This window comes from Leishmania braziliensis, chromosome 22 (assembly GCF_000002845.2).
Source record: "Leishmania braziliensis MHOM/BR/75/M2904 complete genome, chromosome 22".
NCBI classification, from domain to species: domain Eukaryota; phylum Euglenozoa; class Kinetoplastea; order Trypanosomatida; family Trypanosomatidae; genus Leishmania; species Leishmania braziliensis.
In genome coordinates, this window is record NC_009314.2 from 457,572 (window position 1) to 473,647 (window position 16,076).

Sequence of the window (16,076 nt, forward strand, 5' to 3'; positions counted from 1 at the left end):
AAGATGGCGGACGCCGTAGTCACAGTCACGTGCTCGCCATGTTGCCCATGCCGTACGGTGGGCGCTGCACCGGTGTTACGTGGTCGCCGAACGGCCGCTTCCTCGTGGCCATCACCGCCGAGGGCGTCATTTACCAATGGGCACGTGTGTACTTGCTCGACTTGTCCTCCCCCTCGACCAACGCCGTCGCCACCGCCGCACGTACCGCCTTCAGCGAAGAGGATGCGTGGCAGGAAAGTCTCTATCGTGAGCTAGAGCGACAGCAGCGCGTGCAGGCAACCCTGAAGCTTGTGGCACAGGCCGGGGCTGGTGACAAAAATGATGCCGTGCGCAGTAGCGGCTACTGGCTGGAGGACGACGATGCGACGAACTCGGCAGTGACAGGGGACTCGCTCGGGGGTGAGGGGACCGAGTCGTACCGGTAATTTCCCTCGCATCTGCGCGCGCGTAACAGAAAAGGTGTCTTGTGTATGTGCGTCTTTACCTCCTTCCCTGTGCTTTTCTCTAGTGGCGCTTTGCTTGCCGCTTTGCGCCATCGATGTCGGCTCTCTGTTGGACGGTCGATACCTGTTCTCTGCAGGTGTGAGCGAGCTTTGGGCTTGATTGCCAAGGTCAACAAGCGCCAATGCGCTCACGTCGTCCCTTCAGTGGCACAACACGGGCACGAACCCACTCACTCCCCTACACCCCTTCCCCCCTGCCTGCTGTGGCGTTGGAAATCACACGCACACCCACACACACACACACACGCACGCACTCGCGCCTCTCTGCGAATTGGACGATGCCGCCATGTGCATGTCTTCCTCAGTTCTTCTTCGACCCACCTAATCCTCGCTGTCGCCACTGGGCAAAGAACGGCTCCCCTCATGCTTCGCCAAACCGCCGTTCAGCTCAACACGTACCTCACGCGGTCTGTCGCAACACCGCCCATCTCAGTCATCCGCACGGGACCCAAGTGGTGGGCCGAACCGGAGCGAATGGTGAAGCACAAGGTCATGTACTTTACCATGGGCATCGATCAGCTGCCGCTGCGCCGCACCGCTGTCATCCAGAACGACCTGAAGCGCTTTCACATGTGCAAGCCGCCACCGCGCGTCGGCGACGCCACCGGGTACAAGCGATCGCGCGGCGCGCAGCTCACGACGTGGTACCGGCGCATCCAGTACCAGGAGTACCACCTGCAGCATCTCTTCGTGCGCCACATGTGGGGCCTGCTGCGCATGTATCCAGGCAACACGACCAAGATCCAGGGCAAGGCGGACGACGGCTACGTTGGCTACGACTCCGTGCACTTTCATCGATACAACCGCTCGCCCCTGCCCTTCCCAGCACGCGAAATCTACGAGCGTCGCAAGTGAATGCCACGCACTCGTGCTCCCTGATGCCTCCTCACAGCTTCTCCCGTTGTTTGGTGGCGTCTCTCTGGTTCAGACTTGCCGCCCCCCGGTGGTGCAGTGGTTTCAGTAAGCGTGGGTCTGTCAGTCTGTATGTGAATTCGTCTCGACAACAAAGAAAAGGAAAGCGGCGCCGCGGTGGGGGATGGGCTTGCCGCCACCGCCCCCTCGACGGCGCGCCCACCCCTGGTTGCCGGGGCACATCTTTGGGCCGGCCGGCCACCCGCGGGGGCGCCTCCGCGACCGCCGAGCAAACACCACAACCCCCTCTCCCCCCAACAGCACCCGCCCACCCCGCAGCAGCGCACATGGGCCGCAGGCCGCCCCCCTCACTTCCTGTAAATCCTCTTCGCGTGCTCCTTCGTGACGACGCGGAACTGCCCCGGCAGCGACTCAACAAGCCGCAAGACACCGCCAAAGTACTCGCCCGCCGCCCGTTGTACGCCCATCGATGCCCACAGCAGCAGCTGCGGCGCATCGACCCCAGACTCGGGGATGAGCATGCGCACCGCGTGCACAACCTCCTCGCGCGTCATGCGGTCCTCGTCCGCGAGCTCATCTTCCAGCATCTGAATCGCGTCCTCTTCCTCGCTGCTGCAGTCGTCCCTCGCCACGCCGTGAGCCGCCTTGCGAGCTGGCTGCTTCACTTTTCGGATAGAGTACACACCCGGCGACGTCTCTGTGCAGGCGAACATCTTGGGGAACAGCTGCACAATGGTTACCAGGCGCGGCGGTAAGAGGGCTCGCATTGCCGGACTCGAGCAGTCCACGAGGTATGCGGCCGTGCACGGCTCATTCTCGGGCATGATATAATGGAAAACCAGCGCCAGCTCCTTGGGGCTGTGGTACGGGTTCTCCTCATGAATGGGGGTGACGGCTGCCACGCCATCGGCGGCTGGCTCTACCTCGTGCTGCGCCAGCGGATTCGACGGGTCGGTTCGGCACACAAAGTGCTGACCCACACGGAAGATCGCCGGGTGGCGACCCAGGATCGTCTGCATCCCCGCATACCCACCCACGATTTCTTGCTCCGTCGAGGAGAGTCGCACGTAGATGTACTCTGGTCGATCCCACGCGGCACACATGGAGTTGCAGAGCACCAGAATGCCACGAACATCCTCCGGGTATCTCTCCAGATCTGCCACAAAGTTGGTAAGCCAGCGCGCGCTGTCGGCGCCTGCACGACGCCGGACCAGCGGTATGTCGCTGTAGCGTGACGTGAACACCTCGAAGTCCTGCGGGAAGCGCCGCACAAAGGTCATGAGCATCGGCTCCGTAAGGTTCTTCTTGACGTAGCGCTGCATGGTGAGCGAGAGGGGCGCAAAGTAGGTCGGACACACACGATACACAAACTTCGTGATGCTGCGGTCGAAGGTGCTCTCCGTCGGCCGCAAAGGGGCGCCGTCTACGCCGAGCGGCACGAGACTGTTCGCCTCCCCGGTCGCCAACTGCAGCTCTAACACCTCCCACGCCTCCTCCTTCGTCATGCCGTGCGCCTCCGGGTGGAGGACGATGCTGCGCCGCACCTCCAGCGTGCCGTTCATGTCCCTCAATTCAAAGTAGAAGGGCTGCCGGCGGAACCACACCACCAACGACGAGGTGCGTATGTGCTTCTTCTTTACCTCCGGTGGGAGGTTGAGGTTGCCAATAGAGCCCCAGTTCACAGGCACGTACTTGAGGATTTCGTACACGTCCGCCTTGGTCGGCACCACGCTATCCGACCCCCAGCCACCGTAGCCGTTCGCGCGCGTGGCGACCGTCACGCGCGGTTGCACGTAGCGAAAACGCGGTGGCGACACGTCAGTCGAGTGGCGCAGCGCGACGAACGTGGCCGGGTGGCGGGCTGTTCCCCGTACCACCCATATCGGCCTCGATGTCATGGCCGGGTACCCGTTCGGTCCCTGCGCACCCGCGCTTGCCGTGTGACCAACGGTGACGACGACACTGCTATTCTCGACGATGGACTCAAGAGTGTCCATCCGGAGTCTCTTCAGGATGTACCGTGCAGCCGGGGTCAGTGGAGTTGGCGCCACCTCGATATCTGCGTCCTCACCAGTCGTACTCGCGCTCGTCGTAGCAGCGGCTTCTCGAAGAATCGCGTTGTACATGTTTGTGAGATGAGTGTATCGAGGCAAGTCCGGGGCAGAGTCGCGAGCCGCCAAAGTGACGCTTTCCTCGGCGCGCTCGCGGCGCAGCTGCATGGCGGTGTCCCAATTTCGAAGGGCCCGCAGGAAAGCTTCCCTGATGATCGCCTCTCTTTCGGCGCTGCTGAGTGCTGCAGCGCCGTCGCTTCCGTCGTCCGACTCGTCTGGCGTAAACGGCAACTCGGTCACTGTTGAAGCAGCACCGGCCATGCGAGAGGTTGAAGGTGCAGAATGAGTCAGCTGTGAGCACGGTCTTGTCGTCTCGGACACACTCTCCATGCCCCCACCTGCCTGGAGCAGCCAGGCTGCAGGGACGGTCGCGCGGACATGCACAAGTCCGTTGTATAGTGCAGGGCGAGCGGCCTCGCCCTGACTGACAGACGCCACGGCAGTCGGGTATGCACGCAGAGAGTCCAACAGGATCGCCTCGCCGCGCTCATTCACGAGCTCCAGCAGCTTTGACTCAGTGATCCACTCCAGCGCATCCACACGCCGCCGAAACATATCGTCCCGGGTGAGAGGAGACATCTTCTTCACAAACTCCTTCATTGCCATGTACGGGCACGATGTACTCGTGGCTGACGTCCCAGACGCAGCTGTCGGCGCAGTCCCATGACCAACCTCATGCCTGGCCACCGTGAGCGCGGCGAGTCGCTCTGCCACTGGGTAGTCGAAAAACATTTTCTCAAACTCCTCTGCACTTGTAGCAAATGGGCGGGAACCGTCGCCGCCAGTCGCGGTGGTGGCGTAGCATCGCTGCTGCACGTGAAAAGAAAGGGCGGCGAAATCGGCGCCGTCGCGCTGTGGCCGTGCGCAGAGGCGCTGGAAGACGCGCAGCGGCGTGGTGCGGGGTGGTCGCCGAGAAGAAGCGTTACTGGATGCGCTCAAATTAATAAAGGAGGCAACTGCCGTCAGTTGCATGGAAGCCCCCATCCACAGCTGGCGACGCTGCTGACGCAATGGCGCCTCAACTGCAGCGCAGCAAGGGGAGGCCGCGGCAGCAGCCGCACGACTGGACGGCAGTGCCAGCCACGCAACCAACCGCATTACTCACGAAACACAGTGAGTTACCTCTGCCCACTCCCGTTCTTTTTGGGCGCAACAGCCTTCGTGAACAGCGTAGCCAGCTGTGGATTAAAATAGGGGCGCGTGTCCGCTTGTAAAAGTGTACTGGAATGGGGGTGTATGGGGCGCGGTATTCGTCTGCTTATCTCTGGCGGTGGTGTTTGGCGGACGGGGGTGCGTACACAGGAGCGGCGATATGATAGGGAGGGCGGAGGATGGGGGTACAGCTTCACTAGCTCGAAGTTTTCTCCTGACACAGATGCAAGAAAAAGGCGAGAGCGAAGGGAGCACAGTAGAGTGAAGAGAGGACGAATGAAGATGGTGTGCTGCGTCCTTTGTGGAGACCGCCGGTACCGCCCGCCGCCTGAGCGCGCTTCTTTGCGTAAAGATGTAAGTAGGCTAGGGCGAGAGCGTAAGAGTGGCGATGGCCGCCCACTTGCTTGGCACGCGCAGCCTACTACATCACAACGACGGTCACGACCTCCCCGCTGAGGGACACATACGCGCACACATACATCCCCATCACTGTTCCGCATCACCGCAGATGGGACGCCCACGAGCAGCAAGGATGAACGCCCACAGACGCGCGAGCAGGCAAATCAGGGGAGGGAGACGAATTGTGGACGAGAGGGAGAACGTAAATTTTGAATCGGCGCGCGTTTAACATAGCAAGGGAGCAACAAAGGGGTGGGTAGCAAAGCGAAGTGGGCGGGAGCGGCGACCACACGCACAGCCACACCAGCACACCTGTGAGTCTGTGAAAGCACTCGAAAGAGACTGTGAATCGTACAATAAACGATGCGCCGAACAAGAGCGAAAGCGGGGGGAGGGGGGGGGAAGAGATGGGCGACTCGCAGCGCGGCGGCACAGGGGTAGTGACGTACACACCTGCACACGCACGCGCATGGGCCACACGCTGTCATCGTGTATGTCAGCGCGAGAGCGAGAGCGGCACTGGACAGGGAGAGGAGGAGGCAACCACCGAGGCCGACAACGATGGCGGCAGCGCACAACAGGCCCACACGTAACAACGCACACCTTGGAAAAGGAGAAGGAAAAACCACCGCCACCACAACTACGAGCCCGATGGAAAGAGAAATATGTGCATAGGTGCACCTCGCTCGCTCAAGAGAGGTGCGTCGTCTTCACCGATCCTTGGCCACTCACGCCAGTCCCCCCTCCCCGCCTCGAGTCCACGTGCAGTTTTACCCGGACATGGCCTTGAGCTTCTCATGCAGCTCGGCACTGCTCGCTGCCTGCTCGGCAGCCCTCGACTCCTCGTCCTCCATGCGCGCCTGCACCTCGGCCGTTTCGCGCAGAATCTTCTCGCGCTTCTCCGCCGCCTCGTACTCCTCGGTGACGTCGCGGCTCTCCTCGTACTCCTCAACCTGCTCCAGCACGTCCCCGACACGGAAGCTGAAGTCGTCGTGCAACACGACACCACACTCCAGGCCCGTCTCTACCGTCGGCACAAGATCCTTGAAGCGGCGCAGCTCCTTCAACTGGCCCTCGTACACAACCTCCCGTGTCTCGTCGTCGGCCGCGGCTGCGGCATTGCTGCCGGACAGGCTCATCTTGATGCCGCTCGCTGCTGCTACCGCCGCTGCCAGCCCCCCCTTCAAGTCCTTCGGTCGCCGCATCACGCGAAAGGTAAGATGGGCCGCGTCGAGGGTGCCCTTCGTGACCCTCATACCTCCAGCGTTGCCGGCGCGACCCGCCTGGGAGGCCTTGAAGGTCTGCAGGCACTCTGCCGTCGCCATGATGCGCGTCTTCTTCACCTTGGGCAAGGAGTCGACAAGCGTCTGCTTCAACTCGTCAATTCCATGGTACAGCACGTTGAACCGCAACACCCGCACGTTGGTCGGTACGTCCAGCGAGAAGGAGTCCTTGCAGTCGCCAAAGAGCAGGACGCACCCGGGCTGGCCGGACGATCCTGTCAGGATCAGGTCGGAGTCCTTCAGCCCACCAACCTCCGTGATGCGGATGTCCAGTGATACGCCCTCGAGTCGCGGCAGCTCGTAGATCGTCTTCAGCAGCGCCTGCAGCATCCCGAACGTGGCGGCCTTGCACGATAGAATGAACGCCTTGGTGCTGTATGCACGCACTATGTTGTTGTCTGGCTTCCGGCCGTGGATGAGACCTCGTCGCTCTTGGTTGAGGATCTGTAAGTAATTCTCACGGTTGCCCTCGACGGTGTACACGTCACGCATGAAGTAGCTGAACTTTTCAGCGTGCGTCTCGCTGCTCACCTGCATCGCCACCGATCCTGGCTTCGGCGGCACCCGAAAGCCATGCAGCACGACCGGCATCGACGACCTCGCCTCGCCGAGCGTGACGCCGTGGTCGTCCATGACTCGCTTCACTGTACCGTAGATGGTGCCTGAGACAAGCACCTGCCCGGGCCTCACCGTGCCGCAGCGCACAACCGCTGCCACCTCGCTGACACCCAAGTTGCGCGACTCAAGAACGTACAGCTCAGCACGAGACGGGGCGGGCGTTGCCACCTCGCACAGCTCCGCCTGCAGTTGCAGTGCCTCGAGCAGCTCACGGACACCGCGGCCATCTTTGGCGCAGACCTTGACGAGCTGTACGTCGCCGCCTCTCTCCTCCAGCTCCACCCCGTTCTCAGCCAGCTGATCCCTCACGTAGTCGCAGTCGGGCTGCCGGTCAATCTTTGTAACGGCGACCACCATCGGTGTGCCTCTGCGCCGCGCCAGCTCGATAACCTCGCGCGTCTGTGGCTGCACACCGTCCACGGCGGAGACGACGAGGACGATTATGTCGTTTGCCGTGGCGCCGACTTCCCTCATCGCCGTGAAGGCAGCGTGGCCGGGCGTGTCGATGAAGGTGATGAAGTGCCCGTCTGGCGTCTTAACCTGAAAGGCGCCAACGTTCTGTGTGATGCCGCCCGCCTCAACCGCCGCCACGTTCGTGTGGCGCAGGTGATCCAGCAACGTCGTCTTGCCATGATCGACGTGGCCCATGATTGACACGATCGGCGGCCGTGGCACATATTCGATCTTCGACGCTGTGTGCCTCACGTCATACTCGCGGATCATTCCAGCACAGTGCAGGCCGGCTGCGATGCTCATGGGGTCGTGCAGGTTAGACGGTGTCGTGAAGAACTCGCGGAGGGGGTGGTCCTCGAGGGCCTTGGCTTGGTCCGCCCCCGGCTTCTGCCGCGTCCGCTGCAGCGGCTGCCGCTTCATCTTCTCCCGCCGCCGAACAAACTTCGACGCACGTGGGTCATCGCTGCCGACCCAGAGCGGGCCAGCTCGGGTCGGGATATAGATGGCGTCCTTTGCAAACTCCACCCAGTCGAACACCTCGCCCAGCCCCATCTCGCGCCGGTCCTTCTGGATGGTCGCCTTCACAAAGTGCGGCATCGTCTCTGCGTTGAGCCGACGCATGTTGCCCTCCGACGAGAAGCGTGGATCTACTTGACCGTCTTGCCACTGCAGCGACGGCCGCACGCGGCTGCTCTGCGACTGGTAGCGGCGGACCGTGCACAGCGCAGACGCCGCCATTGCTGCCGTCGTCATGCAGCTACTGCGCCTAGAACTCCCGCTGCGGCACGGAAGGCGAAACGCGGCGACTGAGGGCGGCCTCCATGACGCGCCTGAGGATACCCGAGAGCGCGTCCGCTGCCCAGCATGGTTGCCCGCGACGGATGCAACAGTCGTAGCAGTGGTCGGAAAGTGGACTACGGTGATCACCTCGCCCGTGAGTTGATGGGGAAGGAAGGAGCTGCGCCACATCCTGACGCAACTGATGAAAAATGTGGAGAGAAGAAGAGTGTGAAACGGCGACGTCAGTGTTTAAACGCCGCAACAGCGTCAAGGTCACCTATGCGTGTGTGTGTGTGTGTGTGTGTGTGTGTGTGAGAGAGAGAGAGAGGGGGGGGAGACACGACACAGTCGTCAAAGGAACGGGTTATGAGGAAAAATACAGAAGAAAATGTGAGTGTGTGTGTGTGTGAAGAGGGGGTGGGAAGGGCGGTGAAATCGAAGGGAATAAGGGACAATGGGGGGCCTCCAACACCGTTGTGGAGGAGAGGAGGAGCGCGATCGAGCAACCACTACACAGCGGACAGCTGCACACACACACACAGAAATAGGGAGGGAAAGAGGGGCTCGCACGCACACAAACAGCGAGGCAGAAGCACTGCGTGGACGAAGCGCTTGAGTAGTCGAGTAAACGCAGAGAGGGGGAAAGAGAAAGCGGGCGTCTTTGCCTCTTCGCCTTCATTTCAGTGTGCATGCGCGTGCGCGGAGTGTGGCCCCACACACACACACGCACACACACGTGTCGCCACGATCGTTGTTGCGATGGGTGAAAGGAGAAGAGACAGATGTGTGCAGGTGCGAAGAGAGGGAGGAAGTAGGGGGAAGAGGGTTGCATAAGACTGCAGCTGTAGAGGCAGAGGCCATAGCAAGTCAGAGAGCTGGGAAAGCCACAAATGGGTGCAAGATCCCCACTGTCAACAGCGCCACGGCAGGAATTAACGCACATATACAATCGAATCACGCGATCGATGATACACGTTTCGAGGAAGAATGTCAAAGCGGTGTTCATGTATGGGTCTGTCGGTTGTGCCGCAGTCTCGCTCTGTCACTCCTCTCCGCAGAGGTCTTTGCCCCCCCCCCTCTGGGTTCCGCTCGATCAAATCCGCACAGTTTTCTTGTCGATGATCTGTCGGCATGTACGTGCCCCGCTCATCAGCGACGATACGTCCGGCGAGCGAGGCAGATGCTGCAGAATATCATGTGAGAAAGTCACCTCATTGGGATGGGGATTTTTTTACAGTCGCATGCGAGAGAAAGCGCACGCACCAAACGTGCCACCAACGATCAAGGACTGATGCGAGAGAGCGAATGCACACACACACACACGCACACACACGCTGCTCTCGTCCATCATACACTGCCCCTCGCTCCCCCTTCCAACCTCTTCCGCTCCGTAGTTGAGCGCTGCAGCTGCTTCGTTGATCCGCTTAACCTCTTGCCAGCACACATGCTTTTCTCCACGCATCCACACTGACGCAGAACGTGAGTCCAATGTCACTCTCTTCACCCCCAGCCCGATCACGGGCCCCATCCGCGTGGTGCAAAGCAGCCGGTGACACGCATTGCAGCAGGGCGCCCACTCAGTCAGCTGAGCACGGTCCTGCCTCGTGCACTGCGCACCCCCACCGCTTCGCTGGTCGCTTCCAGGTGCATCTGGTGTGGCGGCACAGGCTCCCCCACCCCGCCACCAGGCAGCGAGGGCCGGGTGGAATACGCTCGAGCCACACTGACACTCTGCCTGGCATACGGGTGGCACAGACGTAGTCGTTGTCGCAGGTCGCTCCGACGCAACGCCATCCACAGCCTGAGCGCCGGCATCAGTGGCGATACATCGCTCTCACCTCCCCACGTCGCGGGTGCCTGGACCTCACACCACCAGAGGCGCTTCGGCATTGGCAGGGAAAGAAGGGCTGCTTGGCTTCACCCCACACAGAGTGGGGGATGCTGGGCTCTGATAGCACGCGCTGGGGTGGGTCCGCCGTCACCGGGGAGGGTGGAGTGAAACAAGGGAAAGACACACGCGTGGATGTATTCGCGTGTGCACCTGTGATGCGGCTGCGCGGCATCAGTGCGAGCCACCGATCTGCTCTGTCGCGAACGGAAGGAGCCACACGCGAATTTCTCCACGGTCCGTGCCGGTGGCGAGTAAGGCGCGCGAAGGCGAAACCGCCGATGACATGACGAGACCCTCGTGCAGCTTCACCTGTCGGATCGGCTCCGTCGTGGCAGGGTTCCATTCGATGGCCGTGCTATCGTCCGACACGGTCAGCAACTTTCCTTCGCTCGTAAACTCAAGCCCGCGCACGTAATCCTGGTGGCCAACAAACGCACGAGCCCCAGTGCCGAACTCACCGGAGCGCAGCGCGAAGTTGACGCCGAAGACACACTCCGAGCACGCGGCGAGCAACCAGCAACCCGTCCCCGCAGCTTCAGAGATGTCGACGGCCCTTCGCGGAGGTGCCTCTCCACTGTTACCAGCGCCGGTCCCCACCTCGTCGACCTCGCTATCATTACCACCATGTGCCTGCTGATATGCTCGAGGAAAGACTGTGGAGGCGGCAGCCTCGCCTGCACACTCCTCCGTGTCACCGGCAGCGCCAGCCGGGCTCCTGCTGTTGCTGCTCTCCAGGCCCTCGCCAGCTGCCTGGCTCTCCACTGGTGCTATAAGCCCGGCGGGCACCACCACGACGTGGTTCACCGGGTTCTCAAACTCGTCAAGAGTGGCGAGTAGGCGGTCCTCCATCAGCCCTACCGCCGCATTGGTCATCTGCCACGTGTGCCGCAACGACCACGACCGCAGCGCACAATCTTCGGAGGCAGTGATGAGGATCGAAGTCGAGCCAGGCGCAAGCACGATATCATTCACAGTGCTCGTCGACACACGAAACTTATCCACAAGCGTGCCAACCTGCGGGGCAGGAACAGCACCAGCGACAGTCGCGCTCTCGGCACCGCTGCCGGGTAGGGTGAGTGCGTGAACGTACACGTGACCATCATCGCAGGCGCTCACTACGCTCCAGTCGCCATGGCTGCTGCCACCAGTGGCCCCGCAGACGGCCGACGCAACCGGCAGCCACAGCATCTTGTTCACACCTTCCTGAAAGCCAGCTATTTTGCCTACGACTCGATCTGGCCGGCGCAGATCCCAGCAACCGATGCTGCGATCGTCGGACGCCGTCAGCAACGTGTACGGGTTGGCAGGGTGAAAAAGAGCGTGGTTTACAGGGCCAATGTGGTGGCCAGTGAGATGCGCGGCTCGCTGTGACGCCCCAGGACCGGCGCGCAGGTCCCACAGCGCCGCCGTGTCATCGCCAGAGGTGGAACAGAGCAAGCCACCCTCGCCAGTGGCAACGACGTGGGGAGAAAAGATGAGAGAGGTCACCACCTCTGTGTGCGCATTGCTAATCTGAGTGAACATGGCAGCCGTGTGCTTGAATTACAGATGAGAGAGTGGGATGGAGTCGTGGGGTAGAGCAAAGAACAGGAAAGGAGGCTAAAGGGCTGCTTGGGGTGTGTCTCTATTGAGAAAGGCAAAAGAGACGATGAGGCGCGTGCCGTCAATGTATAATCGTGTGTGTGTGGGTGGGTGTGTCTGCACTCTTCGTGGCTCGCCCGGCACTCCGCACAATCCGCTACCGCGTTTGGCGCAGTGGACACCGTACTGACAGAAAAAGGGAAAAGTGGTTGGATGGAGGCCAGAGCAAAGTTATGATCAACAACAACAACGGTGGCACGCCTTCCTACTCCCACCCATTGGCGTATGCGTGCAAAAGGCGCGTCTCTCTCTCTCTCTCCGTGTGTTTTGTCGGTACGCGTAAACATGCAGACATGCAAGGCGCGCGCGTTCGCTTGGTGCCTGAGGGCCGCTCACGTCGTCTCGGCATGCGCACAGCGAAGCAGGCAACGCTCGAGTGACAGAGAGCGAGCGACTGCAACGGAAGAACGTGATTCATCAACAGCGGTTAAAGGCGTGTGCATAGCCGCGCTTGCGTATGTGTGTGTGTGTGTGTCGGTCATTCCTGCATGCAGATGCGCCCCCTGCCGCATTTTATTATTTTCCTTCATTTTGGTTTTTGCTCAAAGAAAAGAAGCAAAGCTGCAGTTGAAGCAGCAGCAGCAGTGAAAGAAGCAGAACGCCACACAGGCAACAACGCTGATGCGGCACTGACTGAGCTCAAGCTCAAGGGAAGGAGGAATATAAGACAGCGGCAGCAGCAGCAGACAGCATGTCCGCGCCGAATCAACGTAGTCGGTCCAGTCTGCGGTGGTGCTTGTACGTTTGGCACGAGTGAGACCTGCGGCGGGGCGAAACAAGCGAGAATGTGCCTCAGTAAGCGAAAACACAAAGGCAAGAGGAGAGAAGGGCATTTCACTTGTCCGTCAGCGCCGCCGCAGCGCAACACAGGGAAAGTAAAGCAGCGCGACTCGCGGTTTGGGTCCGCCCTGCCTGGCCGTCCTTCCATCACCGTCGTGTCGAGAGAACAAACGTTTTCGGGTGCCTTGAGACCGCGAGACTGCACCCCCCCCCCACTCCCCTCCCCCTGACCTCTTGCTCCTCCTGTAGCAACTGCACTCTATAGCTGATCTTCCTCCATCATGAGAAGGAGCAGCCCGCGCAGCGCATCATGCGTCTCATGCACAGCGGCGATGCTCTGCGAAATGAGGTTCATATAACGCAGCACACGCCGACTGCGCTCCTTCCGGGACTCACGGCAGTAGAGCAGTGGGCACGTAGCCTGGCTGCTGCTGATACTGGCACGGTCGCCAGTCTTGCCGTGATGGCCCGCTGCCGCTGCTTCGGTGTGGTAGCGCGAAGGGTCATCGGCGCATCCAGCCGGCGGCGCTGCCTCCTGCACGAGAAGCTTTGCCCGCAGCAGCTGTGTGCGCCGGTGGCGTACCCCATCGCGTGGTGCTTTGCGACTGTCAGCCTCAGCGCTGGGACCTCTGATGAGACCCTCGACCACCTTGGCTGCATCGTCATTCAGTGCCGCAGCAGCAGCAGCCGCAGCCTCTTCCCTCGCGGCCACAGCCACGCCCGGCTTTTTATCCCAGGCGGCGCCGCACAGAGGCAGTGGCGCTTGGACCAGCCCCAGCGCGCCTGCATCACGGACGGAGATGGCGACACGTTGTGGAACCGAGACGGCAGAGCACACCTTTGGCTGCGGTGGCTGCGTGAGGCACGCTGCAGCGCAGTGTCCGGTAGCACTACTACCCGTTGTGGCCTCCGTGTCTTTCTCCTTGTCTCGTGCCGCATCGATGCTGCTGTCTAAGGGAGGCACCGCAGCGGCAGCGTCTACCTTAACTCTCTTCGTCGTCCCCACTGCGCCCGCAGTCAGAGAGCGGCGCCGCCTGTTGGCGATCGCGTGCGTGGCTATCGCAGCACTGATGTTAGAACTCATTTTCGCTAGTGGTGGCGATGGGACAGCCTTTAAAGGCAGCTGAGACGCCGTCGCGCCGTCCGCGGTCCTGCTAGATATGTCGGTGGAGACCAGAGCACGAGTAACAGCACCCGTGGCCGAGGCAGTGAGATCGACAGCTCTCCGAGCAGGTGCATGTCTGCGCCGCTGAGATACGGAGAGTCGCCCCACAGCACCCGCGGTGGTGACTGTCTGCGCTTTGCAGCGCTTCCGTGTCGCCTTGGGCACGGTATCCTCTACTGGAAACAACTCTCGCAAGTACGCTGCCACGTCAGCGGCGCCGCTGCTGCTTCCTGCGCACGGTGGCGACTGCTTGACAGGCGCCGCGCCTGCACCGCCGCTGCGAAACTGCGCAATGCGCTGCCACGATGCGATGACACCCTTCGCAGGACCACCCGGCTCACGAGAGGCGCCGGGCAGCGCCAACATGTCCCCAAGCTTGACCGACGATGCAACGCTAGAGGGGCGTGAGGACGACCGGATGGGCGTGGCCACCGGCGCGGCGCAGGCATCGTCTCTACATCCATCCTTAGTATCCGCGAAGGCGTGGGCGACCGTGCCAGTACGCAGCGCTGCCCATTGGGTCTCAGACCCAGTCCAGCCATCAGCGGCACGCCTCACCCCGTTGACGTTGCAGAGAGCAGCACCAGCTACGGTGGAGGCTTTGTCGATGCAGACAGGCCTCTCTTCTGATGCCGGTGACGGCATAGCGTGACCCTCCTGTGGTGCTGCGCGGCCATCGCATCCGCCATGTGTAGCAAATGGTGGCAACTCGGCAGTAGACGCGGAGGAGAGTTCGGAGGCGCAGAGGTGCGCACCGCCACCGCTGCGGACAAAAGTGCGAGCCAAGCACCGCCCTTGCATGGGAGTTGTCATACCCATCGGCCACTGAGCTGATCGCCGATTCGTTACTGCAGTGCCGCTGTCTGCCGCAGCAGCACTGTGCACACCATTCACCCCGCACTGCGCCTGCGCTTCGGATGCAGAGGGGCTCTGCTGCCGATGCGGGTGCCTTAGCACATGTGTCTCTGATATGGTGGACTTCAATGATGGGCACACCGAAGGGGCCGCAGTCAAGGCGACGATGGGCAGCGGCCGGCGCTGCGTGCATCGAGACGCCTGCTGCTGACCCGCGCGCTGCACTGCCGTCACGACCGCCGCAGCGGTCGGTTGACGGCGATGAAGAGGTTCGCCGCGGCAGCCACGATAGTGCTCAGGCTGGTCTGCCTCCTCCATCAATTCTGCCAGTTCTTCTGCCACGCTCTCCAGTGTATTGACGAACCGTGATGGGGTCGCCTGTTGTAATTGCCGGTGCTTCGGCGATGAAGGCCGTCGATCGACCTGCGCTGTGGCTCCTGCGGTGGCGGTGACAGCGAGCGCGTCGGCCACACGAACGGTGCGTCTCGTGGTCCCCCCTTCATCTTCCTCGCAGCCCGTTGACGCCGCAGGACTACCGGAGAGGGGTTGCGCAGCATCACCGTGCGTCTCTGACTCAGTCGCCCCTATTGAACTACCACCGCTGTCGCCACCCAACAGCTCGGGTGCTGTGTCTGTTGCTCGAGGTGCGGCATTGTTGGCGGCTGCGGTGGTGCGTCGCTCGTCTGAGTGCTTAGCAAACCTGCATCCCTCTTTCTGTCCAGCATTGTCATCGGTGCGAGATGGCGTGCAGTGAGCCGTGTCCCTCTCGCCGCGCCTCTGCCGCTGGGGTCGATAGTGCCGCCGGTCGCACACTGGTGCCGCATTATTCTTACCGCTCGCCCAATTACTCTCTGCGGCTTCCTCTTGAGAGTTCGCTGAGGCGGTCGACATCGCTCGGGATGAGGTCGCCGCATCCGTTGGCATGCTTGCCGCGGGGTCCACCAACGGTACCCCGTACACCGGCAGCGGCTCCGTCACAGAGATGCGTGACATAGACCTCGTGCGCCGGCTGGCCGCAATGAGAGGCGCTATAGAGTTCAAAAAAGCGGCCATGTCCTCGAGACTGAGCTGCACAAGCAGCACGGACTTCGTGTCCGTCATCTGAATCGAGAAGGCGCCTGCCTTGGAACGGTTGCCGCCGTGCACGTTCGTCTGCTCACCCTCGTACTCGTCCAGCTGAGTCTCAAACGAGTTCTGCGCTGCCCATTGTCGCACAACACCGCGCGGCAGTGTCAGCCGCATCACCCCCTGAGCACGCACAATGCGAAAATGCTCAAGCACGTCGTACTCCACGCGCAGTGGCGACGTTCTGCTGCCGTCTGCATCCGCCGCCGTCAGCTCGGCGTAGGTATCGTAGAAGCTAATCTCGCCAGAGGCGAACTGCGCGGCAGAAACAACGCACTGCAGGAGCGAGTACGTGGAGAGCAACTGCGACATCGACACTATACCAGCAATGCCCCACTTCGTACTGTCCTGATCTGCAATCTACTGCTGTGCAGTAATGAGGGAGAGAGGGGGAAGGGGAGGGGTGAGCCCCGGTATGGCGGGTTGGCCGATGGTAACTGTTCTGGG

General features: G+C 61.6%; 5 protein-coding genes across 5 annotated transcripts; 1 reads left to right on the forward strand and 4 right to left on the reverse strand.

Annotated features, from left to right (window-relative positions):
• Positions 1-866: 866 nt before the first annotated feature.
• On the forward strand, positions 867-1,358 carry LBRM_22_1100 (conserved hypothetical protein; the record flags this gene model as incomplete). The annotated part of the gene is made up of 1 exon (XM_001564979.1): positions 867-1,358. One exon carries the CDS (start codon positions 867-869, stop codon positions 1,356-1,358), a length of 492 nt encoding a protein of 163 aa, XP_001565029.1.
• A 365-nt stretch (positions 1,359-1,723) lies between these two features.
• On the reverse strand, positions 1,724-4,093 carry LBRM_22_1110 (conserved hypothetical protein; the record flags this gene model as incomplete). Its single annotated transcript, XM_001564980.1, has 1 exon — positions 1,724-4,093. One exon carries the CDS (start codon positions 4,091-4,093, stop codon positions 1,724-1,726), a length of 2,370 nt encoding a protein of 789 aa, XP_001565030.1.
• A 1,715-nt stretch (positions 4,094-5,808) lies between these two features.
• On the reverse strand, positions 5,809-8,130 carry LBRM_22_1120 (putative translation initiation factor IF-2; the record flags this gene model as incomplete). The annotated part of the gene is made up of 1 exon (XM_001564981.1): positions 5,809-8,130. The coding sequence occupies one exon, from the start codon at positions 8,128-8,130 to the stop codon at positions 5,809-5,811; it is 2,322 nt and encodes a 773-aa protein (XP_001565031.1).
• A 2,104-nt stretch (positions 8,131-10,234) lies between these two features.
• Positions 10,235-11,587, reverse strand: LBRM_22_1130 (conserved hypothetical protein; the record flags this gene model as incomplete). Its single annotated transcript, XM_001564982.1, has 1 exon — positions 10,235-11,587. The coding sequence occupies one exon, from the start codon at positions 11,585-11,587 to the stop codon at positions 10,235-10,237; it is 1,353 nt and encodes a 450-aa protein (XP_001565032.1).
• Positions 11,588-12,743: 1,156 nt separating this feature from the next.
• On the reverse strand, positions 12,744-15,941 carry LBRM_22_1140 (conserved hypothetical protein; the record flags this gene model as incomplete). Its single annotated transcript, XM_001564983.2, has 1 exon — positions 12,744-15,941. One exon carries the CDS (start codon positions 15,939-15,941, stop codon positions 12,744-12,746), a length of 3,198 nt encoding a protein of 1,065 aa, XP_001565033.2.
• Positions 15,942-16,076: the final 135 nt, after the last annotated feature.